At 39.9% G+C, this 26738-nt stretch overlaps 1 protein-coding gene across 11 annotated transcripts in view; it reads right to left on the bottom strand.

The window, feature by feature from the left end:
* Ptprt (protein tyrosine phosphatase receptor type T) overlaps positions 1-26738 on the bottom strand; it is a 1105165-nt gene that overhangs the window by 377038 nt on the left and 701389 nt on the right. For all 11 annotated transcript variants that reach the window (XM_028868606.2, XM_028868602.2, XM_028868605.2 and 8 more), the window contains exon 9: positions 4035-4144. In XM_028868606.2, coding sequence (XP_028724439.1) covers positions 4035-4144 — 110 coding nt within the window. The remainder of the gene's footprint in view (positions 1-4034; positions 4145-26738) is intronic.

Genomic DNA, 26738 nt, shown 5'->3' on the forward strand with positions numbered 1-26738 from the left:
GGGCATTTCTTAGCGCATGCCACATCCTCCATGCAATGACTGTCATGCTCCCATCAGGCAGGTGTCTCCAGATGAGCTTAAAGCTCCCTAACTATCTCTATGCCTCCTTCTTAAGGTCCAAAAGGTGAAATTTTAGGATATCATTTAGAACAGATATTGTTATGTACTAATGTGCATGGGAATCATCCACAAGGGGATCTTGCTGACTGAAGCTCCAGTGCCATGGCTCTGGGGCCTGAGATTCTTCACCTCTATCATGGTCCTATGTGGTGTTAATGTTGCTGGAGTCTGGACAGAAGACCTTTGACATCACCTGTCACTGGGGGGGGGGGACGATGACAATCACAGACATGGATTCTTTATCCCCCACTGAAGTGAACACCCAGTGATCTTAGACCATCATCTCATTCATTCAAACTTCCTATTCCAGAAGGAAAGTACACTCCTATAAAAGCTCTGCAGAGAATTCTGAGCTCTTCCTTCTGTGAGACAGAGAGGTGCAGGTGACTGCTGCTTGTTCATAGAAGTGGAATAGTCGCGATGAGACTCACACATGTTATTGGAGGAAAGACCAGAAGCTAAGCTGCCCAGGTTCCAAGAGCTCATCAAGGTAAGAACTCCTGACTGAGTAGAAACTGTTGAGACATGTCAGCAATAAGAACAAGGTAGCCATAACAAACCTTATATCTTCCACCTAGGTGCAATAAATAAGTAAGCCCTCATCACAGTTTCATAGAAGATGGAAGTATCTTGCTTCCTGGTGTGTTTTCCACACTCACAAAACACTTGTGTATCCCAGAATCAACTGTTCACAGAACAGTGAGGTGTTCTTCTAAGAATATAAATCTCACAGCTGGAGAGACGGCTCGGTGGGCAAGAGCACTTGCTGAGTAAGCATGAGGAGCTGAGTTGGATCCCTAGCATCTATGTAGAGAGGAAAGCATGGCTGTAACTGCCTGTAATGCCAGCATTGTGAAGAAGAGATAGTGTCTGTAGGCTTGCTGGTCAGCCAGCCTAGCCAAAAAAACAAAAACAAAAATAGAAACAGAAAACAAAGAAATAAACAAAGCCCAAGATGAGTTCAAAGTTCAATGAGAGACCCATGCCTCAAAAGGGGAAGATGGAGAGTGACAGAGCAGGACATCTGATGTCCTCCTTTGGTCTCCACACATGCACACACAGAGACAGACAGATACATACAGACACACAGACACAGACACAGACACACACACACACACACACACACACACACACACACACACACACAATTCTTTAAATTTCCTTTAAATTCCTTCTGGAGCTTTCTGCCTCCTCAAGGTAAAAGGCAAACTTTAGGCCCTGCAGACTCTACTCAGATACTCTCAAACACACACAGTCTCATTGCTCTTCTCCATGCTCACAAAGTTTTGGCCACACTGGCCTCCTGTTTGTCAAACGTTCCAGTCATCCCCACCTCAGGGTTGTTGCACTAGCTGGGTTCTTCCTGTTAGCCCTTCTTTGTTTTCCAAGACTCTGGCCAGGTTACAGACAAACAACTACATAAGGGTTTATAACCTTTACTTTGCATGTTTGATGTGGATTTGTTTATCTCTCAGTTCTTACATAGCTGAAGCCTCACACAGTTTGACACATTCAGATTATAAAGTGGAGATCAAAGTTCAAAGACAGAATAGTACTTAATCAAAGCCACTCAGATTTGGGGGGTACAAGACTGTTTAAGGATAAATCCAGAGCTTGTTATGTGGTGTGGATTTAAAGGGGAAGAAGTTTTATCTGAACACGGGTTGGATCCACTCTCTTTAAGAGACATGGGTTCAACAATGGAGAACTAGTCTTCTCTCTCTCTCTCTCTCTCTCTCTCTCTCTCTCTCTCTCTCTCTCTCCCTCCCTCCCTCCGTCCCTCCCCCTCCATCCCTCCATCCCTCCCTCCTTCTCTCTCTCTCTCTCTCTCTCTCTCTTTCTCTCTCTCTCTCTGTGTGTGTGTGTGTGTGTGTGTGCATGTGTGCATATACAAGCGTTCGCTTTGGCTTTGCTGAGTCAAGGTTGGGTTGTATATAGAAAAGCACAGACAATTCAAATTTCTCTTCCATTTGTGTCATCCTGTTTTTCCTCTGTAACAAAATATTGTTTTTTGAGGCTAGAAGAGAGTGCTTTGTAATTTATGGGTTCCTCTCTGGAAATTACAGCTAGATCCTAATTTTAAAAAGCAAATTGGTTTCATCTAATTAAATTTGGAAATTGCCTCATAAACACATATTTCGTTATAGATGTCTCTAAAAGCAAGGTCTCCTGCTCACTCTCAGGGGCAAGGCTGGCTTGAGCTCATTGTGGAGAGGACTCTACCTCTCTCTGCCCAAGAGGGCACACTCTTCTGTGGGCTGCAAAAACTTCCTAAAATCCCATGTTTGCTAGGAAAGCACTTCTCAATTGTTAATACCCACATGAGTCTACCAGGGGTCTGGAGACTCTAACTCAGGAAGTACTGATACGGCCTGGCATGTTGCATTTCTGAAGTCCTCAGGTAATGCTGGTCCATGGACCACACTGTGTTATATCAGAGGCTACACCTGAATTCATGAGACAGGAATATACCATCCTGGCTGATGACCCTGTGACACATCACATTTCTATCTCTTAACTTCCATATTTTTATGCAATAACACATTACTTCTAAATTCCAAAGACTGTGCTAAATATGCACTTAATATGAACCTTGTAGCAACCTTATCTAGCAAATTAGATGATTATTTTTAGAGTTTTTTTTTTTTCAGTTGAGAAGTTTGCAGTCCTAAGAGAATATCTGATATGTCACAGTCCACATACCAGGTAATGAGGATTCTGATCTAGGTACCTGATCTCCAAGTTAACATTCTTACCATGCTTGGGCCTCATTAGTTTGTGACAAGCACAGACATGCTTACACACAGAATACAGTGGACTAAATACACAAAAGCAGAATCCCCCAAGAGTTTTGGTGTGTTCCCAAATAACTTACAGAAATGTCAATCAGTAGCAATCTACTGGCCCTGGTTCTCTATAATCATAGCCCACAGAGTTACTTGAAAACATCACCACAGAGCCGTCTCCAAGAGAGTTCATCATGGAAATGGATTCAGGTCTTTGAGTCTCCACAAGGCACTGGCTTCATAACTAAGTAAGGCAGATACTATGCTTCTCCATCCTGGTCCCACCTTTGTGTCTAGGGATCCATCTGTTCCTCACACAGATAGATGGTACAAATTCAGGAGCTGTGACTCAACAAGTCTAACTCACAACTGTGTTTTGGCCACCTTCTCTGTCCGCCTATTTCTTTATTCTGACCCCAGAATGGCAACATTGCTTTGCTAGTCCCGTGCAATGCATAGCCCTATGATATAAAAAACAATGCTGCTCTTGAGAAAGAAGTCTATGCTGAGATGCAGGTACACTTTCAAAACAGTCGAACGTAGTGGTTTCCAAGAGCAGGTTAAGTGCAAGAAACAAAGCCTTTCATGACCAAGCTGTCATCATTTCAAATGAGAAAAATAAGGAAATTGCAATGAGCTATTCATAAAGCTAAATTCATTCAATTTCAGAGCCTTTTATTCTGAAATGATATCCTATTGTAGCTTTGGAATTATATCTTTTTAAATTAAATGTTAATAAGAGGTGATAAAATAGCTTATATTGGTGCCTAAAATCTTTTCAATGTTGCTGGTCCATGAATTCTAAATCCAAAACCTATGGACTGATGTATGTGGAGTGATTCACCATGAGCATTGTGGTTTCCCATGTGAATTTTAGCTTCTGTATTCCAAGTCTGGGTCTTCTCTTTTATGTCAGCACAATCTGATGCCTGGAACTATTAACCTGTTTGCAGAAGAGATCACTCCTAACCATGATCATGTCAATGCATGGTATATCTATATGCATTTGTCTTTGGGATAATCAAAACAGCCCAAGTTGTGTCTCACTCACCTTTATGCCCTTGAAGGACAGGTGTTCACTCACTAAATGAAGCTGAGCCAAATAAAGCAGCCCAGAAGCCTCCTTACCTCATAGAGTGTGATGACTCCATTGGTCTCATTGGGAGGTTTCCACTGGATGTAGATCTTCTCCTCAAAGGGCCCCCCTTGGATGGACTCAAGAGGAACAGCTCCTGGAACTATAGAAGGGAAATGTTGTAAGCCTGATGTCCCTTCCCACATCCTTTCTCCAGCTCTACTGACCAAGACCATGGTCTATCAAAGTTTCTATAAAGGATTAGGTATTATATTTTAGGACTGATGGCTGATACTATCTCTGATCCAATATCTTGACTCTGCCATTGTAGCACAAAAATGGCCATAAAAAATCTTTAAATAAATAAATGTGGGTGTATATCAATAAAACTTTATTTCCAAAATCAGACAATGGGATGGATTTGACTAATGGACTGACAACTTCTCATCCACTTATTGAGCAAGCCTACTGGTGACATGAACCTGATCAGGCACAGGGGATGTAAGTAGGCTTCAGCCTGCTTTATTGTTATTTGATTTTTAATAACTCAGTCCCCTGGTCCTGCCATGTTTTCTCCAACTTTATAAAGTGCTTCCTTGGTTTCTTAATTCCTGGATCCAGCAGCAACCATGTGCCTAATTAGAAGAACCTTATCTTCCTCCAAGAAGTCAGCTGACTCATGCTGCTGAGTCTTTTAATCCCTTGTTGGGTGGATGCTTAATATCCACTTGTTGGTTGGCTGAAGAGGTTGATGTGCGACTTATGCCAGTATTTGGCTCTAATGAGCACATTTTCCCTGGGACTGCTTCTGTAATAGGCCAGTCTTTCCATCAGCATCTTCTGGATGGTTCTAGCATCCTCACACAACAGTCTGGAAGATGCTGAGCCAGAAAGTAAGTGATTCCACAAACTTCCACTTATAAGCCCTTAGAGGATGAAGAATACATGCAAATCATTACCAGATCTATTTATACTTCAGAATTATAAAAGCAGGTACTCTTACTAAATGCTTACTCTTTGATCACAATTTTACATACATTATTTCACTTAAGCTACAAAACAGCTCTGCCTAGTGTGTATTATCTCCTTGATGCTGATAAAGGAAATGAAGCTGTGAGGATTAAGTAACTCGGTCAAGGTCATACCACTCTTAAGTTGTAAAGAGGGAATGGAACACCTGTCTCAGAGCGTCAAAGCATACACTCTTAATCATCACGCTACACTTCTCTGGGTAGAGCCTCAGCCATATGCTGCAATCAGTTCCCCATTGTTAAATTAAAATGTATTTAAGTTTTTCTCATTATGGCCATGATGCATATAATTTGTAAATATTAAGAATATACAGAAAGATCTTTTGGTCTGTACCAGGTTCTCTGAATATATATAATAGCTTCAGTTTAGTATTTTTCTGGGACTCCTGAATGTGTGAACAAGTGAGTCTTTGGTTCTTGTGCCTTCTCTTGGGCGTCCTTCCTTCTGTTGGTTTGTCTTGTCTAATTTTGATGAGATTTTTAAAAATATTATTATATTTTACTTTTTTTGGTTATCTTGTAGAAGCCCGCTCTTTGCTAAGGAGAGACAGAGAGGGAGTAGATCTGGATGGGAAGAACTGAGAAGAGTAGAAGGAAGGAAAACTGTCATCAGGAGAGATTGTATGAGAAAATAATCTATTTTCAATAACATGGGGAAAAGGAAAAAATGAGAAACCAAACCAAACCAAACAAACAAACAAATATCTTAAAAGAGGATGAACAAAATCACTCATACCTAAATCCAAAGATAGTTTTCCATTGTTGTATGGAAATATAGCTACATATACATTTTTAAAATATAAAATTTGAATTCACTTTTTTTTCAAAATTAATCCATGCTGTGTATGCTGTATTTTACCTTCATTTATAACTATAAAATCATAGATATTACAAATTCCTAAAATCCTCTTGTTCTTTCTGAAATCAGACATTGTAATGAACACTTGAGGCACGTGAGTGCATTATGGTCACAGCAACTGTCCCTTCTTATCAAATGTTTCATGATTATGGATGTTAGTGGGTTGGTTAAACATGCTTTTTTTGAGTTACCACACAAAGTACGAGTTTCCTTCTGAGATACTAATTTGTTCTTTGTTGTTGGACCTCCCCGCCCCTCCATTTCCCTGCCCCTGCCTCTGCCCTTACACTTCTAGTGCCATGGTTCACCTCTATGTTGTGTGTAATCTGTTCCCTGCCCTGGTGCCTCACTTACAACCCATATTTCCCCTCTCATGGATCCCTTGCATGCGGCATGACTCCCACCAAAACTCACTTTCACAAAAATGCACGCATAAAAAATTAGAAGCTCAGAGCTATCTACAAGAGACAACATGTAATATTTGAAACTCTGAGCCTAAATCACCTGACTTAACATAACATTTTCCAGTTCCATCCATGTTCTTGCAAATTTCACAATTTCAGCTTTCTTGATGAGCATTCTTATATGTAAGAATTTGCATGCAACTTTGCTTGTGTCCTCAAGACAAATTTGTGGCAATTAATTTACTAGGCCTAAGTAGATCTTATTTTTAGGGATTTTGACACATATTACCAGATTGCCTCCCAGAAAATCTGTGTAAGTCTGGGCTCCTAAGAGGAGAATATGCCTAGGCCTGATTTCTGCCCACACTGACTATTTAAAAAATTAAGTATATGTGTCATTTTTAGAATACTGGAAAGCACAGGGTTTTTCCCCCCACGTTTAATTAGTCATTTGCATTGGTTCTTTTAGGAACATGCTCTCTACACCCTGTGTTCATCATCCTGTATGTGTCTTCATTTTTGCTCATCTTTGTCTTATAGAATTGCTGCTACCATCCTTTGTAAAGACACACTTATTTTTGAACAGTTTACGAATGGGGTTTTAATCTTTGCTCTTTTTATGTCAGATTTTCACTTGCTTTTTAAAGCTTTTAGGAATGTAGAAGCTTTTGAAATGAGTCAAAATTTTTATTGCTTCTTCCTATCCCCCTCTCCCTCTCCACAAATATATCTTAATTAATGTGATGAGGGGATGGCTATTGACATTAGGGCTATACAAATAACAAAGAGAAATTTGGCCAAATCCTCCTAAAACTTGTGGTTAAGGGAGCAGACACGTGTTGAACAACTACACCCATAGATCATTACATTCAAGTTACTATCAGAACTCTCAAGTAAGGGTATATGGTGCTTGGAAAACAATGAGCAGAGAAAAGCTAGGCTAGCAAGCCAGGGTATTGAGTGGCATGTAAGTTAGAGTTGATGGATAAGTAGAAGTACCTAGGGTAAAGGCAGGGAGTACTGGGAGTGTGGTGGATAGCTTTCTGAGGTCAAGAGTGGCAAGAGAAAAATCAGTTAGGAAGTCTGTAGTCACTTTGGAGACAAAGGATGTTAGCTTGCAGCAGGGCGAGGAGTATAGAAGAGAAATGAACTGTAGGAGATTTCTGTCATGCTAAACCAGCATGAATTGACGGTGATGGATGAGGGCAAAGATGACAGGCTGTGTCAGGGAGGGTCCCCACACTGTTAAATATAACTCAGGAACCAGGCTGTTGTTCACATAGGAAAGGAGCTGAAAGGAGGACTAGTTTTGGAGAGGAATCCAGTGAGCTCAGCTGTTTTCAGACTTAAGGTATATGTAGAACATCCAGCCAAGAGTGGGTGAAACTCTTTGGAGAGGCAAGACTGGGGCCAATGTTTGGATATTGAATTCATGTCCTGGAAACAGATCCAACAGCAAGTGTGTAAAGAAGAGGGGAAAGGCCGCTCTCGGACTCAGCTAAGAGATACTTGTCTCAAAAACGAGGAGGAGAACACACGGGGACACTAGGAGCCAGTGTTAAGAGAAGCAACTAGGAAACCAGAAAGTTGACTTGTCAGTGCAGCAGCTATGCAGGGAGAGGGAGTTGGGAAGGGGCTGTTTATCAGCGATGGATATGGTTGAATGGTCAACTCAGAAGTGGCCTTGAGGTTGCTATTGAACCTAGTGTCCGAACACTTGTGGCCAGAGTAATAATACTTTGGGGAAACTGGTTGTGTAACACTTCCTGGAGAGGGCTGAAAAAGAAGTAGAATATGAGATGCAATGAGCAAAGACTTTTAGCTATGAAGGGCAAGACAATGTAAACGGCAGCAGAGATGAGAATTGAGGCCAAAAAAAAAAAAGTCCATTTCCAAAGATGGGAAGGGTTACCCCTCAGTAGGCTAGTGAAAAATAATACAAAAAGGGCTATGAGCTAGAAGGGTGGGAAAGAGCAAGGTGGCTGACTTGTGAGTGCTCTGAAAAGACAAAAACAGGAATGGGTGGGGAGAAGTCCCTTTATCACTGTGAAAGGCAAAAAGAGAAAAAACAAGTGGAGCTGCTTAGGCAGGGAAACTTCAGTAATAGCTTAATATTTCTGGTAAAGTGGGGGATCATCTGTCTTCCAGGAGTGCAAGAAATTGAGGAGAGTTGAGACGGTTGAGTCATCGAGGAGCAGACAGTGAAATGAAGAGAGAAATGGGGGTTCTACTGAATGTTTGGAGATGGGGGGGTCTGTCTAGTGGAAGAGGGGCTCCCTGTTGAGTAGCAGCGGGCTAGCTTGGTGAGAAATTGTGAGGAATGGCAATGGATGAGGGTGTCAGATGGCGAAGATGATGGTGAAATTGAAGCTAGTAATACCTTGTCTTTCCAGCTGAGGGCAGATTCTCACTCTCATCACAGATTAGGCCAATAGAAAACACCAATGAGTAATTATTTTATGACCTTTTTATTGACTGTCATTTTTTTTCTTTTTATACTGAGTACTGTAATCCATCTGAAATTTATTTTCTACACTGCACACAGTAGAAATTTTACCCATGATTCTTTACAATGTTCTTAGGACAATTATTTGCCCAGTGAAAACTTTCCACAATGATTTAAAATGCCTCCTTTCCATGATGGGTTATTTTATAGTCTGGCATATGTTTTCAGCCTTCAGGAGTCATAGCTCCTAGTATGACAGTATCTCCCTGTAGTTTGGGTGACATGTTTTAATACTTGGCAGAACAGGGCTTTCTATTTCATTATTATTCCCTCTCAGTTTTTCTGGGGCATAGTTATCCTTTTATTCTTCAAGAAGAACACATCCGTGTAATCCTAGTGCTTAGGAGGTGGACTTGAGAGGACAGGAGATTCAAAGCCATCTTTGTCTATATAACATGTCTATATAACCACAATTACATGAGACCTGTGTCACAAAAACGTAGTCAGAAGAACTTAGACATAATTTTATAAAGTTTCAAAGGTATCCCAACAGAATTTATTTGGGCAGTTTCATTGTTCTCTGCTTTTGAGGGCGGAGGACATCTCTATAACCACAGGTCCTTCTACTCGGTAACACTATTTAAATCTTCCTTCATTAATACTTCTGTTTGTGTCCCTTGATTAAAACTAAGACGTTTTTGTTGTTTCCTACAAATTGCATTTTCATAATTTCATTACTTTCCTCTTCTTGTTTTGCATTATATTAAAAAGTTTCTCTTTTCCTTTGCATGATATAAAAATATATGAAATTTGGCTGTGTTTACAGAGTGATTATAAAATAATTGCATGATGATTATATAAGAAGTAAGGTGTTACACACTCCGTGCCTCTCCTCACTGGCTCCCTCTCTCCCCTTTGCCTCTAACAGCAACACACCAGAGACTACAGAATTTCATGTTAATCACCCTAAATTCTTATTTGTAGTCATCAATATCCCAGAGCAATAGATCGTTTAGTTTTTCTTTCTTCCCTTCATATACATGGATCAGGTGTTCCAAGACTTCCATTCATCATTCTAGGACGTCTGGAAATCCATCAGCTGTGTTTTATTACTCTTCAGTTCATGAATGTCATTTTTCCAGGTTTATATTATCATTCTACTGCAGATTGAACATAGAGTTATTTCCAGATGGGTCTCTCTTGTGTATGGCTCACGTGAATATATGTTTTTTTAAAAAAATCTGTTTGAATGTATACCAGGCTTCATTAAAGTGGACTCAAGCCTTCTGGCTGCAGTTGAGAATCTTCTGATAGAAGAAATAGGGGCTTTAGTTCTCATCTTCAAGGTCCTACCAATCTACATCCTGTGGGCTTTTTTCATCTGTCATTTGGGATGTGGCTCACTTGTCCTGGTTGACTTTGAAGGGGCTTCCACCTCCAAGGCTGCCTTTCCATTCTGAGCCAGACAGACCCATTTCAGGCGTGCTTTGCTCTCCTTCCAGACAGACTGAAGTTGGCAGATGCTCTGGATGCCTGCTTCTTGAGGTGGTGCCTCAAAGTCAGCCCGTTGTCACCACAACACCCCCGGTGCTTACACAGTTTCTTTTTCAGCTCCATCCTGGGATGATTGATCCTTCCTCCCAGAGCATTGATAGCTGCCAAGGTGTACTTCGGAATAGATGGATCCAAGAGCTTATAGGTGTACAGATGTCCTGAATAATACCAAACTGTTTTCCAAAGTGGTGCCAGAATTTTGGACTCTGTTGCTCAGTGTTCTATAAGTTCCAACATTTCTATATCCTTAAAAAATACTTGGCATTATCAGTTTTGAAAGTCTAGGGCACCTGGTAAGTGGATACGACCCATCACAGAGATTTCTATCAGTTCTTACCCAGTTACTAAATGAGCCAAACATCTGTTAATATTTGTTGGCTGTATTGCCCCTTTGTGTTGATTTCCTGGTTCCTTTATTTCATAAAACAAGTGTTATATTAAAAACAACTTTCTGAGGGCTGGGCTGCAGTTCAGGGACAGAGTATTTGTCTGTCACCTTCAGAGCCCTGGGTTCTATCTCCAGCAAAGGAAAGAAAAATAAATACAACCACAGGAAATCTCTTGGATTATGTCGTATATTTGCCTTTGGATATAGATCAGTTATTAATTTTAATATGGCCGAATTTATCAGAGGCCTTCAAGTCTTGTATGAGAGTGAGAGCAAGGCAAACAGTAGCAGACACTGTTGGTGCCTCACCTCCATCCTACTGAACAATGCACACTCTCAAACATCTTATTTTCTCTTTATTTAAAGCCATGGGAATAAACCTGGTGACCACACAAGGGAAGAAGTATTAGTTAAGTTTTTAAAACATCTGTCAATCATGAGAGAAAGGAAGTTGATGAATTTTTCTTCACCACTGGCTTGGTCACTCCACATTCTATTGGCTCTATTCAAAGCCTTAAGCACTGAATTGCTGCTGCTGCTGGTGGTGGTGTGTGTGGTGGTGGTGGTGTATATGTGTGTGTGTGTGTGTGTGTGTGTGTGTGTGTGTGTGTGTGTGTGGTGTATGTGTGTGGTGGTGGTGGTATGTATGTGTGTGTGGTAGTGGTGGTGGTAGTGTGTGTAGTAGTGGTGGTGGTGGTAGTGTGTGTGTGTGTGTGTGTGTGTGTGTGTGTGTGTGTGTGTGTTGGCAGTGGTGATGATAGTGAAGGTGGTGAAGACAATTCCCAACCCACTGTAGATTGATGCTACAATCAATGACTCTAAGCAAGAATCACTGGGAAAACAAAATTGAAAACTAAAACTGACACTTAAAAATAAGTGTAAACAAAAGCTTCACTTTTAAAACACTCATTGTATGCATTTACACTCATCTATTAAGGGAGAAAGAATGAATGAGTCAGTGGCTGTGGTGTTTGGGCCACACTTTGAAAGGCACTGTTCTAAACTCCAGTGTTTGATGGAGTTGCTGGTTAACACGTGTCGCCCTGAATCCTGCTTCCCTTCCCTGTCTCTCCCTCCCCATGTCCAGTGTGGCCTCCTAAATATTCTTACATTGAAATCCTTATTGTAGATTTAGCTTCTGAGAAAAGCCAAACAAAATAGTCATGTTGAAAAAATACGTTCTTTCTTCCAAGGTCCAACAATATTTTTTTAAATGCTCATGAAAAGTTTGGAAGTTATGCCTTTGATAAATTGACCTTTATTAAATTCACATTTGTAGCCTAGCATCATTTACTGAAATAAATTGCTTGACTTATGCGCCATGCTACTTTTAACTTCTGCCACATTCCCAAACAGGTATGGGTCCAGAGCTCTGCTTGGTTTAGCTGTTCTGTTAGACCAACCCTGTATGCATATCACATTCTCTTAACGAATAATGATTTGTCTCACTATATAGAAATACACAGAAAATCAGTTGTTACAGCACTATTTTTCTCACAAGTCATATAATATTGGACTTCTCTAGGACTGTCTTAGCTAGCCATCTTTTCTTAGCATATATACATTTTTGAACTTACATATACATTAGAAAATGTTTGAGTTTTTCATTGTAGTTGCTTGAAGGTAATTTGCCTTTTCTATTAGTCTATCTATATGATATTACATTTTCCCATCACAAGTATAATGTACCTCTTTGGGGGCCTCTTTTAATGTACTTTGTATATGTTGTTGTTGCAATTATAAGTAGTATCTTTAAAAAAATACCACAGCCTTGTTAGGTGAATAGAAATGGAATATGCTCCTCAATGTGGATATCTTGGGAAATATATCAATTTTAATTTTAATATTTGTATTCAGACTTCTTTAGGTTATCTGTGTAAATAATCATAGCATCTGTAGCTAATAACAGTCTCGTTCTTTCCAATCTTTTAGCTCATTTTATTTTTGTCTTTTAGAGTCAGCAATACAGTACTTAATGGAAGTAATGATAGGCGTATGTGTTTTTTCAATTTTAAAGATAATGATGCTATTCTTTTATCCTTTCATGTGGTGTTTGTAGGTCAATTGTAGTTATCATTTAGCAGGTTAAAAGGTCCATTTTATTCCTCATATTCAAGGAAATTTTATTTTAAAATCATGCTGAGCTTTAACTGAATCCATTGTAGTAATGATACATTTCCTTCCCTCTCTTAGTATGTTAATGCAGTGAATGATATAAATGGATTTTACAAAGTTTAAAAATGTTGCAAAGTTTAACCAATGCTGGCTTCTTTAAATATACTTTTTTATTTATATACGTACTATCGGGTTGTTCAGTTCTATTTTGATTGGGATACCTGCACCTGATTTCCTTCTCTCACTCTAAACTTGTCTGCCTTAGAAGTCAAGGTTATGGTCCCATCATGAATTGAGGCATGGGGTTCTGATGCTTTCCTTCTCTGAATGGTTGTGAATAGCATGAGAATACAAATTCTTACAGTGATGATATGATCCCATGCATAAAACCAAGTTAAGCTTTTAAATTGTTAAGCTATTCCTTCATTGAAAAAGTACAAGCTGTTGATTCTATTTCTGAATATATTGTAGAACTACATGAGAATTTTTTTCTTTACTAGGTTTTAAATATATTTCCATGAAATTTTCCATGTCATATAACTTTTAAATGTTAGTATAAAGTTATACTTAGTATTTTAAACCATTTTACTCGTGTGTGTGTGTGTGCATGTGCGTGCGCGCGCGCGTGCGCGTGTGTGTGTGTGTGTGTGTGTGTGTGTGCGTGTGCGTGTGCTTGAAATTAACTCTGTTCAGTGGATAAAATAAATAAACATCTCATTAATTTGGTTCTATAAACTTCATTCTATGACCTTGTTTTTAATTTTAGATTTTATTCCTTAACCACACATCTAGCAAATAGTTTTGAACTCTTTTAAAAGATCAGTGTGGAGGAAATAATGTCTTTGCAATGTTAATTTCCATTCTAGGAACATATTCTCTACCAGTGTTTACTTAGTTATTCTTAAGACTGACATTAGCATTTGCTTTATAAAAACAACAAAAAGATCTTTTTATCTCTAATTCCTGGAGACCCTTGTTTTTCAACACCAGATCCTTTCCACTTTAATAAAAGCGGAGTCCTTTTTATCCGTCCAGAAATCTGTCTTAATGAAACCCATAAAAAGGTATTATCAGAAGTGGGGAGAATATAGGTGGTCTGGCTTTGTGGGTCATTCTGCTAATGATCAAGTCCCAGTTTTAAGTTTCTCTAACTCAAAGGGAAAGGGAAGAATAGGACACACTCACAAATCATTTGGCGAGACAAGGATTGTCTTGTGAGGATGTGGTACTCAAAGCATTTGGAGAAATAACCAGGAAGTAGGAGGGTTTTCTCCCCCAGAGACTTTCCAGATGTTTAAGGAGGGACAGTCTGTAGTGTCCAGAACATTGTACTTCCTCTAATAGGAGTGTCTCCTTCCAGTGACAACTTCCTGTTAACATCCTTCCCATGTTGCGATGGTTATGCTCAACTTGGTAAGACATAGAAGAAAGAGAAAGTAAACAGAGCACAGTATCCATCTTTGGCTGCAGAAACAACATAACCACTGGTTTCAGGCCTTTGGTGCCTTGATTTCTCTGCTATGCTCCTGAAGCGATAAAGTAAAGAAAGACAAACTCTTCCTCCTTAAATTGTTGTCAGAATATCTTATCACAACAACAGGAAACATGAACAAGTTACTTCCCATATATATATGCTGGACATCAGCTTGGAGTAAGAGCTCTCATTCCGTGTACTGTGGCCTGGCATCTGGAATTGAGCTCTTAGTAATCCATCCTTGCCTTTAGCCCTAGTGTCCAGGGATTGGCTTTCCATGTAACTCTGCATTAACTTCTTCCAGTATAGCTGTGTTACATTCTTTTTCGGTACTCATGCTAAGTTTAAAGGCATCGGTCTCTATTTTGGGGGGAAGGCATCTTAAGAAAGGTGATCAGATCACCATTTCAAATCAAAACTCATATTTTCATCACTTGGACCTATAAGGTACAACTGGGAAATGGCTCAGACCATGGGTTGGACCCACACTGCCAGGGTTTGTATTTTGTTTGTACTTGTCTGATGTCTAACCTGGGGCAAGTTACTTAACATCTTTAGGTGGAACATTCCTTGCTTTAAGGAGGGTATGTAACCAGCATCTTCTTCATAGTTTGTCGTGAACATTTACTCTTTCAACATCATTAGGTACTTAGCAAGGTGCCTGGCACAAAATAAGTGCACTGTGTGGTTGTCCCTCCCCAGGATCCCACTGAGCTGCTATAATAGAGGTTGAATATCACACTTAGAATTCTGCAGATCCAGTTAAAATTGTTCCTATTTGCAATGTGTCTTTACCTCAGTCTTCTTTTCCAGAATGATACCATGTTGCTAACTGCAGAAGTCATATCTTCTCATGGCTTACCAAGGATGCTAAACAGCTCTAACAGTGATCTTCTGATTTCTTTGATAAATAATTGTAAAATTTACTTTGTCTCTTAGGTCTCAGGATTCATTGATTTGATAACATATTAATGTGTGTGTATTATCTAGTTGGAACTGTTCTAAGTACTTGCATTGTAAAGGTAAACAAAACAGAGAGAAGAACTCTGTCTCTGTGGAGTGCATTCTATTTGGGAAAATATACATAATAAAAGTATAAATGCAGTGTTTCAGCCGGTAAATGCTAAAGGGATACATGAAGCATGGAAGAGAGACAAAGTGTCCTATAAGAGGCTTCCACATTTAAATGAAACTGGCTGTGAAGAGCTCTTAAATTCTAAACAGGAATGAAGACCTGATGGGGGTCAAAGAGGTAGCCCTGTTTATTTGGTAGAAGGTCATTGTAGTCAGAGGGTTGAGAAGTACAAAGACCCTGAGGCAGGGGCATGCTTGGTAAAAATTGAAGCCAAATGATTGGATTCATGAAATGAGACAGAAGTAGGGGATGAAGTCAGAACAAACAGAATTGGGACTCCTAGTGACTTTGGGGCATTATATGCTATGGGGTTACTTATCTCAATAGCATGAGAAAGATCAGAAGGGCTTAGAGCAGAAGGTGGAGGTGATTTTCTTCATGGTTAAAAAGCAGTCCGGCTACATTGTAGAGAACAGCATGCAGAGGCCAGGGCTGAAGCTGAAGACCAAATAACTGTACACATAATTGCACTGGCAATCACACCAGCTGGAACCAGAGAGCCAGAAGTAGAGGTTGTGGACAAGCAATGGGATAGGTTGGTCAATGTCTCTGTGCTACTGCATTGAAGGCAGAGCTAAGGAATAATGCTGATGAGTCAGATGTAGAGAGTGAGCTCAACTGTTGTCACTTGGTACAAAGCTGGGGGCACCAATGACAGATAACATAATATGAAGGGGTTCCCCAGAGCTGTGCATCCCAGGGCCTCATTCTGACAAAAGTGGGGAGCCACTAATAAAACATAGTGCTACTAATGAAGATAGAGAAAACAGTGGGGAGGAGGAGGTTGATGTTGGTTGAGTGATGACCACCTCCCTCTATTTGGGATGTTTCATTCCAAAGGACCAGAGCAATCCAAGTGAGGAGGTTGAGCTGGCAGGTGAATAAATCACTCTGGAGGGTTGGAGAGAGGTCTGGCCTGGAGACATCAATTAGAAAAATTATTAGCTTGTGTGTGGATTTTTAAAGCCAAGGGATCAGAAATAATTAGGTAAATAAATAGATCCACAGTCAGCAATCTGTGGCCCTTGATACAAATCCAGCCAGCTGCTCGATTTTGTAAATGAAATTTTATTGGAAAAATTGTCATACCCCATCATGTATATGTTGTTGCTGGATACTTTCCTGCTGCAAGTGCAGAATGGAATGACTGCCAAAGAGATCCGTGTGATCTACAAAGCCTCTTTTTTAGGTCCAGCCAGGCTTTGGTTCAGGAATAATGGGAAGGAGTCTCAAAAATGTAAGTCAATAAAGCTGAGATGTTTAAAAGACAGACATGAGAGAAAGGGAGTTTCTAAGAGAGAGGGGTGTCTAGAAATGTGTGATAACCTGGAAACTAACCAGAAAATGGAGTTTTAAGGAGGATGGGTCAGCCAACCATGCCTAATAGTAACAGCTCACTAAATAAGATCTGACTCTTGGGATAATGATAGTTGAATTCATCAAGATCACAGGAGTGATGGTTAATCCCAACTGTCAGCTTGATAAGATTGAGGACAACCTAGAAGACGAATTCTGGATGTGCCGGTGGCAGATCCTCATGATTAGGTTAATTGAGGTAGGAATGTCTGTCTACTATGGTGGCACTATTCCTTGGGCCAAGATCCTGGAGTGTATGAAAAGGAGAAAATGAGGAGAGCAGACATGTCTATTGTTCTCTTCTTCTTGATTGTGGATGTAATGCAACCAATGCTTCAAGCTCCTGCTGCTGTGATTTCTCTGCCATGGTGTTATTACCTACAAATGGGAACCAAAACAAACTACTTGTCTCTTAAGTTGCTTTCATCATGAAATTTTATCACAATAACAGAAAATGTAAATCAACAGGTGATTTCAGAAGATCGTTGGAGAAATGATCTGGATTTGGGCTACTTTGGTTGGGTGTATTCATGAAATTCCAAAGGGGAAAATGGTCATATAGAAAACAGTGGATGGAACAGTAGCTGGAAGACTGGGCAATCTTGCCTTTATCTTTTTAAAGATGATAAAAATAAAGCTTCCATACAAAGTGTAATAATCATTTATAGCAGAGCATTTTGTTGTAGACCAGCACTAGAGTAATGACTTCCCTTAGGCAATGGGAAGTAGGATTTGACACATTAAGTAGAGAAATTGGTTTTCACTTAGAAAACAAATGTTTTATCCCTAGAAATGGGAGGGGAGATGAATATATGGGCATTATGTGGGTCAAGAAGTATCAAATGTCTTCAGTCTCCTGAGTATTGTAGACAAGGTTATCAACTAAGCGTGACAGCAATATGGAGGTGACAGAGGTCTGAAGATAGGGATAATTATTCTGTAGAGAGTAGAAAGAATGAATTAACCAGGGAAACAATGCTGCTTCTGGACAGTTTTTAGGACATGCTCCAGCGGTGTGCCTGACTTCAGCTGGCACAACTGGAAGGGTGGTGTGCAGTCAGCTACAAAAGGAGGGTCCACACAGGTGAAGAATTCCCTGGAATGGTGTTCCACATATATGGAAATGAGGACCAGGCTGAGATGTTGAGAAAGGATGCAAGAGAGGCACTGGAATGACTGGCCAGTAACCTGGGAGGGAAGAAGAGGTAAGGCAGAGAGGAGGGTCATTCCAGTGGGGTTGAAGTTTTGTACCTACAGAACTTGAAGGAGTGAAAGAGGAAAGGTCATGGTCAAGTTGAGATGTTTGTAATAAATAAATAAAGGTTGGAAGCTGTTTAAAAGTCATCACTTGTCACAGTGAGGAAAAATTATGCATAAACCTTTGGCCTGTTTTTTTTTTTCAATGAAGAGTTATATTCTCTGTCTGATGCTGGCTCCTCACCACTTAGCACAGCTGAGGGCTTTGTGTGCAGACATCTGTGGAGTATATCTTTGTAACATATATTTTCTTTATTCTTAAGAATTTTGTACATGTGTACAATGAAAGAAGATCACACTCCCACTTTCCTTATCCAGATCCTTCCAAATTCCCCAACACATGCTCCTTACAACTTCAAGTATGCTGCCACTGCTGCTACCTCCTATCCTTTTCCCTCTTCCTCTTTCCCTCCCTCTTGTCACCATATGGATGTAGAGTCATGAGAAACCTAGCCGTCACCACACCTTCACAAAGGAGAATGGTCTTCCTTTGTACATCAGCTATCAACTGCTAATAGCACTTTAATAAGAGGTGTGGTCTAGAGAGTACCACCTCCGCCCCATTAATGTCAGAATGTTAGCTGGCTTGATTTTGTGCAGATAACTACACCTGCTTTGAGTTCATGAGTGTCATGTCATGTCCAGAAGACAGCATGTCACAGCAGTGTTGAGGACAAAGGATGTGAGTGGGACTGTGATGGTGATAGAGATATCCTGTTTAAGGATTAACACTCAGTTTTTTTATTCTCTTTGACCAAATCTGCATCTCTGCACTGAATGTTGCTTACTCAGTAGTATGTATTTTAGAAGCCTGCTGGTACTATCGATCTCATTTTACATGTGTGTGTGGGGGGTTATATGCTTAGAATACGTATATTTTAAACAAGGTGTCCTAACAAGGTGAGAATGAGAGTTGGATCCAGCTCACATCCTTCTACTTCTGAGTATATGCTCCATTCTCCCATCACCTTGTGGGTTTGTACTTTGGGGGCTGAAAGGTGATTACATCAGCCAGGTGTCACAGCCATGGTCAAGATGTCTCATCACCAGGCCAGGGCTCTTCCCTCCCAACCCATTACTGCTTCTGTAGGTCAGAATGTCCTTTAGAATGTAGTAGAATGACTTTCATTTGATGAAACTGGGTCTCTCTCTCTCTCTCTCTCTCTCTCCCTCCCTCCCTCAAAAGACTGCTGTTTTGAGAGACTTCTTTTTGTCATATCGTCTAATCCTGTGCCTCCCTTCCACTCTTTTGTTTAAATTCTGTATAATTCTTTAATGAACTCACATTTCCCTTGTCCACAATTTCATTTCTTCTTCTGTCACAGCATGGAACTTTCCATCCTCTTGACAGAGTTCTACAACAAAGGTTAATTACTTTATAATTTCATTCGCTTAAAAAAAAGCACACTAAAATTGCTAATTTTAACTGTGCTTCTTGTCAGTAGGTTCATGTAAATTCACTGTAATTAAACCAGATGTTTTCTTATGCTTTAAAGTCAGGTGGTAATTTAAGGGGGATTTTCATTTCAACAGGAAAGAGAACAGATTGCTGTCAAAGGAAGTCTCTCCATCCCTTGTCTGTTTTCCCTTATTTCGCTGTCCCCTTTCCATCTTGTATACCCTGTGTCTTCTCCTCTCTTTTTTCTTTACCATCTTCTTTTGTATGTCTGTTAAATCGGTTCACAATGGAGAACTTGGGAGACAGTCATGGAAAGCATGAAAGTTACACAGGGGAAAGCGCAGAGCCATGGAATGGGGAGCTGGGGTTTCCCCTCCTTTCCTCATCTAGGCCACATTTTCACTCCTCCATTCCAGGGGTCTCACTGGCTGCTAGGCAGATTGACTGTCCCTTATAAAGAGGCCCAGAACTAACTTAAAAATCAAACTGATCAGCAAAGACTTCAGCAAATGCCAGTGTGTACAAGGGAGTCTTACAGTGTAGTGTATCTGGTGCCCAACGTGGGGCAAATTCCAAAGGCTGGGTGGCTCCCACCCTCATCTTTCTCCCCAGCTGGCAGGAAGCTGCAGGGTACTGCCATGCAGAGCTCCATAAAACCAGGAAAAACCTATACAGTTTCATTTCTGAAAACGAGCTAATCCGGTCTCAGCTCCAAGGCAAGTTGAACCTCCAGACCAGCGAAACCCCTATGAGTGAGGCATTCCCCCTCCTCCTTGAGTGCCAGCTCCCCACCCTAGCCCAAGGCTTCCACAATTTCACCTAGTTAAAATAGACAAGGCACTGTCCCTGGCGGCACCCTACTTAGGCACAGAGAGGGCTTGGAGCCGTGCCTGCTGGCAGACCTCCTGTCTGTAGAGGCAGAGAGGGGCTTAGAGCGGTCTGGAACTCTCTACACCCTGAAGCTCCAGGGAGTCATCTGAAGAACTGCCTAATGCCTGTGCTCACTCTGCCGCCAGCCAAGGCATTCAACAGGACCTGCTTTGGAGCTATACCAATGCTTCCTGCTGCCTAAAAAAGTGCTACTAAACCTCCCAAAACCACAGAAAGGTAAGATAGGCAAACCAGCATCTTATTTTAAGTAAAAGTACTTGATAATTTTATACCTTAAAACTGACTAATGAGTTTTGAGTAATGCTTATAATATGGCCGACAACATTACCTCACAAGAATTTAAAAACCTTTTTGCCTGTATGATGAATGACATTTTCCTGGAAATACACAACCTTCCTAAGGCATATCTGGCCTGTACCATTTTGACATTCATCGTAATAATTCACACAGTGTTCAAACACTGTTTTAAAACAACTCTACCATCATCCAGAATGATGCCATGGTAATCATCATCATACTACACTTCTTGCCAGAATTTCAGACAATCTTACCCATTACTCTGAGACTTGCTGCGGAATCTACAGTTAGTCTAACCAAGATTTAACTATCTGAGCTTTCTTACAGTACCCAACAGAGATACCATCACCCCCTAAACAGCAGGAAGCAATTCTAAGAAAACAATGCCCTTTCTCCCTATGGTTTTATATTTCTCTGTTATGGATGATGGTTATAGGGTTGGGGGTGGAAGAAAATATTAAATTCAGTATTCTCCTTAAGAAAAGAAAAAGTGTCTCAAAAAAGGGGAAAAGAAATGGAATGGGTAGGTATAAGATATTATGGCAGATTATTGTATATACTAGTAAACAAATTTAGTAAAATAGCAGCCTTAGATAATTTGCACTGTTTTTGGATTCTTACATGTTGATACAAATGTAAACTATTTTTATATTCCTATTTAAGATAATTTGTATATTGATACAAATACAGAACTATATTTGTTATAATGTACATATATTTCTACTCTTATTTGAAATATTTGTATTTTGATACAAATGTAAATTTATATCTGTTATACTGTATGTATGTTCTACTTCTGTTTAAGATATTCTGTACATTGATATATATTTAAGATTATTGTCATATTGCATATTGCACTATGCATTCCTACCTCTGTTACAAATATCTTGTGTATTGTCACAATTTTGAAGTCATTGTCCTTTACCATACATTTGCTTATAGATTGTTTACCTTGTTTACATGAAGCCTTAATCCTTAGGTTATTTAGGTAGATAAGACTTAAAGATTTATAGTCACCTATGCTTGTCATCTCTATAGTTATGTTAGTTAGGTTATCCAGATTTACAGATACATAGGTCGAGGGGACAGGTAATCTTCAAACACTTCATAGACCTAGAGAATATGACATTTAAATAACTTAGAATTCTGTTGAAGTGAGACACAATCGCTCCTGGCAGCACCAATTTGATCTCGAGAGAACATTGGGCTTCTAAGACATTTCCATTTGGAAGTTTGTCTTCTTGGCACAAAATGGCCTAATGGGCAATGAACTGCCCTTGCCTCAACTGCTGACATACAAGTGCTGTCCTCCTGGGCAAGCGGGACACAAGGAAAGCGACCACTGTACTCTGCCAAGACAGGGTAAGATGGTCTTTCAGAATTCTTGCTTCTGAAAATGGTCTGCCAGATACTCTAAGCCTGCAGCCAATTTGAATGCACCAACAATGCTGAGAAGCATTAGGTGACTGTCCAGGCTGCCAGCTGTCTCGGTCTACTCTTCCAAGATTCCCGAAAGTTGCTTGCATCCATCTTCCATTTCTCAGATACCATTCTATTCCTTCTCAGGTCTTTGATGGGTTGAAGACTAGCAGTTATAGTTACAACTTAGTATATATATATATATATATATATATATATATATAATCTTAGAACATATTAAGTATTAGATTCAGGTTCTTTAGGATAGGACACCTTTGTAACATGCCATTTACCTACACTCTAGACTTCTCTGGATTTTAGTATGTGTTTCTTGCTTGATATTGTTTGCATTGGTTGTAGTTCCATCTTATCTAGGTCATTATCCCTCATTACTCCTGGACAATATTTGATAACCATTCCTTTGTATATTGTCTTGTATTAGGTTAGAACCTTCTTATTTAGACAAATGGGGGAGATATAGTGGGTAGCCATTCTAGTTTTGATCTGGAAGTTCCAACTGCCACTGAGGCTTCGGTAACTGTCAGGCCTACAAGGCGGAGCTGAGAGAGGACCCTGAAGACCCAAGATATGGATGTGCCAGCTCTCTTGGTTCCTGGACCCTGGATGCTGGAGGTAGACCAAGCAGAGTTCTCCAGAGAACACCACCAGACTGTGCTACACCTTTCCCAGACCCTGTAGCTTATCCCTTCATTTGTAAGTTACCCCACAAAATAAACCTCCCTTTTAACTATGTGGAGTGGCCTTAATAATTTCACCAATATTACAGAGAAAAGTTGGATAAAAATTTCAATCTACTCATATTTTATAGCTTCATTGGAAGGAAATTATTTCTTCCAGATGAATCTTCATAGCTCAAGACATCAAAACAACCTTTAATTGAGGAAAATAATGGTATGCTACTAAATATTTTGCCACAGGTTTTCTAGGAAGAAAAGAATAACTTATTTTCTAATTTCCATGGTGTGAATTTTCCAGCCATGCTTGATTTCAAGCAGTGAATGTGTTACCAAACTTGGAGGCAAGAAGAGCTTCCAATGGTCAGCTTTAGCAAGCCAGGACAAGTGAGCTTTGATTGCACCTAAGGACACATAAAGGCCCTCAATATATGCAATGTTGTCCATTCATTAACAGCATGTTATCATAAAAGGGGCATGGACTTTGATGTCAGATGCTCATTCTTTTTAATTCATTCATTCACCCAATGGTTTATAAGCACACACTATGGATCAATGTTCTTCTTCTTACTGGGAAATATCCTTCAGGGACCAAAACCAAATGAAGTCTTTATTTTCACCAATCTTACATTCCTTTAGAGGGAAAGATAATAAGTTAAAGAAGTATGACACAGAGACAGAGAAAGTCAGGAAGAGTGTTGGGGGGCTTCAGCCAGCTCCAAGCTTTCATAACACATGGTCAGGGAAGACAACACAAGGAAGACTTGGAGATGTTTGAGTTCCTCACCTGCACAACAATGTCAACAGTGCTTGCATCATGGTGTTTGGCAATAGACTACAAGAATAAGAGTATGAGCACAAAGCCTAAGTCTCTGTAGACATATGAAAAACAGAAGTGCATTTCTTCCTGTCACTCACAATACTGCAAGGCCATCTTTACAATCACTACGGTGCAATAAGCTGAAGTGAAATGGGGCTGTGAGGACCTCCTAAGGTACCGTGTGTTTATCCTTACTGTCCAACTCTGCACTGCATTACATCCGCCCTGTTGTTATTTCCTATTACACGTTCCCTCTTAGCAGGCCTTACATGCCACCACTTGTTAGTGTAGATGTACCTATCCTGACAATGTGCATCTTCCTTCTGGCTTACATAAGAAACCAGGTGAGTAGGCTCAAAAGAACTGCACACAAAATTAAGGCACTGAGCTTTGATACTTTTCCTTACATGAAAGCATTTTGAGTTTAAACCTGTTTTGCCACATTAGGATAATATACCTATTAGATGTGGTTAAACATATCAAATATCAATTATGTTAATATATTTTATACTGTTACTTATTATAATCAATTACATTTTTATGTATTGTTAAAATTACATTCCCTTATTATACAACAGGGAAAATGCTGCTTGTTCTTTCATATTTGGTGTGAAGATTAAATCGGTACACATTACCTGTGAAAATGAAAAATGATAGGTCTTCTCTAAAGGAGATTTTAATTGACTGTGCATTTACCCTTTGACTTCAGCAATCCTTACCGTGAAGAATTTACCTGAAAATACATCTCCACAAACACCTAACAACATACACAACAAGGCTATTTGCTTCAGTATGACTACAATATACCTCTTTATAACAAGTGACCAATCAACCAGTAAATATGATACCTGAAATGGAGGGACATAAGATGACTTAGATGAAAAAAGTAGGTCATAGAACATAATTGAAACAACTCCCATGGGACACTCAGGCACATCTATCCACACATCCATGAGCACCATGAAAGTATTAATAGAATGGGTAATTTTTGATACAGAATGTTTTCTAGGACATAGAAAGTGAATATAAACACAGGTGATGTATACATTATTTCATAGTTTAAATATTAAGTAGATAGAAGGGAAAGGGGACCTTGAGTCACTCAGCAGTCCCAGCATGTGGAAGACTATGATCTCAATGGAGTTGGGAAGTGGAGAAAAGGAGAGAAGAGGAAGAAGATAAGGAGAAGACAGAAGGAGGGGGAGGAGGAGAAAGAGGAAAAAGATTGTTTTTTGTTAAATAAACTATAGAAAATGGAAATGAAAGAATAATTTAAAAGTGAAATATAAATGTAGCTCTTGTCCTTCACAGAAGAAGTTTTATCTTTGTGGCTGATGGAAGCACAATTGGTCCAAAAGCAGAAAAGAACTGATCAGCTCCAGCTGATGTACCTATAACACGACCCATGCGTCTAAGGCTCAGGAAACACACGGATGAGGGGTCAGAGCACCAGGACACCTGGTATGAATAGTGTCTTCTATATATCACAGGACGCTACAGCCACGAAATCCCAGCAGTCTGCACAATGACAATACAAACTAACATGCCAACATGGATGGAGTAATCTCATATGGCTCCACCCCTAGAAGCTACAGTCAACCAATGGCTGCTGAGGGAGGGACTCAGTCTTCCCCAGGCATGAGCCTCATAATTGGTTACTCAATATCAAGTAGTCAGGCCTAAAACATATATTCAAGCAACACTAAATAGAAAACAAATAACAAAATGTGGTGTTTTATATTGAAAATGTCGGTCTTTCAGGTATGAACTAAAGAATACAAAAGAATAGACTGTGGCAGTTATTTCTCAGAATGACTCTTTTGTGACATACAGTTTTGACTTTTTAAAGAAGCAATTGACATGTGTGTTGGAAGCAGTAACATTTATTTTTCAAAACATAAATGAAGGAAAACCTTAACATTAAAAGAACCTTAATTGGCTATCAAATTAATACTAAGATCATATAGATAGAAACTCGGAATGTTTGAACACAGTGTTTTGACTGTGCATTTGAAACAGTGCAGTGTTTAGTGCAGAGAAATGAAAATGTTCTGTGAGTAGGTTCACCAGTTGCTGGCGAGCTGGTACAGTTGGGGATGGTGCAAGTGACTAGACAGGTGGATGTAGAGAATCAGGGCCCTCGCTGTTGGAATACATTTGTGAGGTGTGCAGACGTATCTGGAGGTGTTAGGTTTCAGTCAGGATGGGCTCATGATTTAAAACAGGTGAATTATATCCCTCAGCTCTATCTTCTGGAAGCAGCTAGTGGTATTGCTGCTCCATGGAACATACCTAGGACCTGTCCTAGAGCCCAGAGCAGAAGTTTTTAGATAAGTGATGGCCTTTGTGTCTGGAGTAGGGACATCACAGACAGTCTGGAACATTGCATCATGCCAGAAAAGAGGATGACTAACAAGGATCTATTATAAGGACTGAGGGATAACTTGAAGGGATTCTTTCTAGCCATGGTTAAGGCAACAAGAAAATAAGGATGGTGATGAAGCTTAGTACACTGAGTCAAAACCTGCTTTGTGAACTAGTAAGAATCCTAGACACAGGGAGGAAGATGGGAGAAAAACTCTTCTATGAAGAAACATGCTAACCAGTAAGTGTAGACAAGATGGCAGATTACAAAGTATCAATGTAACAACCAATTTAGGTAAGGATTATGAAGAAGTACTTAAATCATTGAGTAAAGATTTGGGATGATCACAGGGCACTTACATCATCCCAAAGTGTCACAAAAGAGGAACTTTATAAGAGGGAAATATATATTTATATGTGTTTATATCTTGTGTAAATATTTACATGTCTTATATGTATTTATAATGTGGTGTTTTCCATTTTTATTTTTATTTTATTTTATTTTATTTTATTTTACAATACCATTCAGTTCTACATATCAGCCACAGGTTCCCCTATTATCCCCCCTCCTATCCCTCCCCCTTACTCCCAGCCTACCCCCCATCCCCACCTCCTCCAGGGCAAATCCTCCCCCGAGGACTGCGATCAACCTGGTAGACTCAGTCCAGGCAGGTCCAGTCCCTTCCTCCCAGACTGAGCCAAGTGTCCCTGCATAAGCTCCAGGTTTCAAACAGCTAACTCATGCAATGAGCACAGGACTTGGTCCCACTGCCTAGTTGCCTCTCAAACTGATCAAGCCAATCAACTGTCTCACCTATTCAGAGGGCCTGATCCAGCTGGAAGCCCCTCAGCC

The sequence above is a fragment of the Peromyscus leucopus genome, chromosome 4, assembly GCF_004664715.2.
Source record: "Peromyscus leucopus breed LL Stock chromosome 4, UCI_PerLeu_2.1, whole genome shotgun sequence".
NCBI lineage: Eukaryota > Metazoa > Chordata > Mammalia > Rodentia > Cricetidae > Peromyscus > Peromyscus leucopus.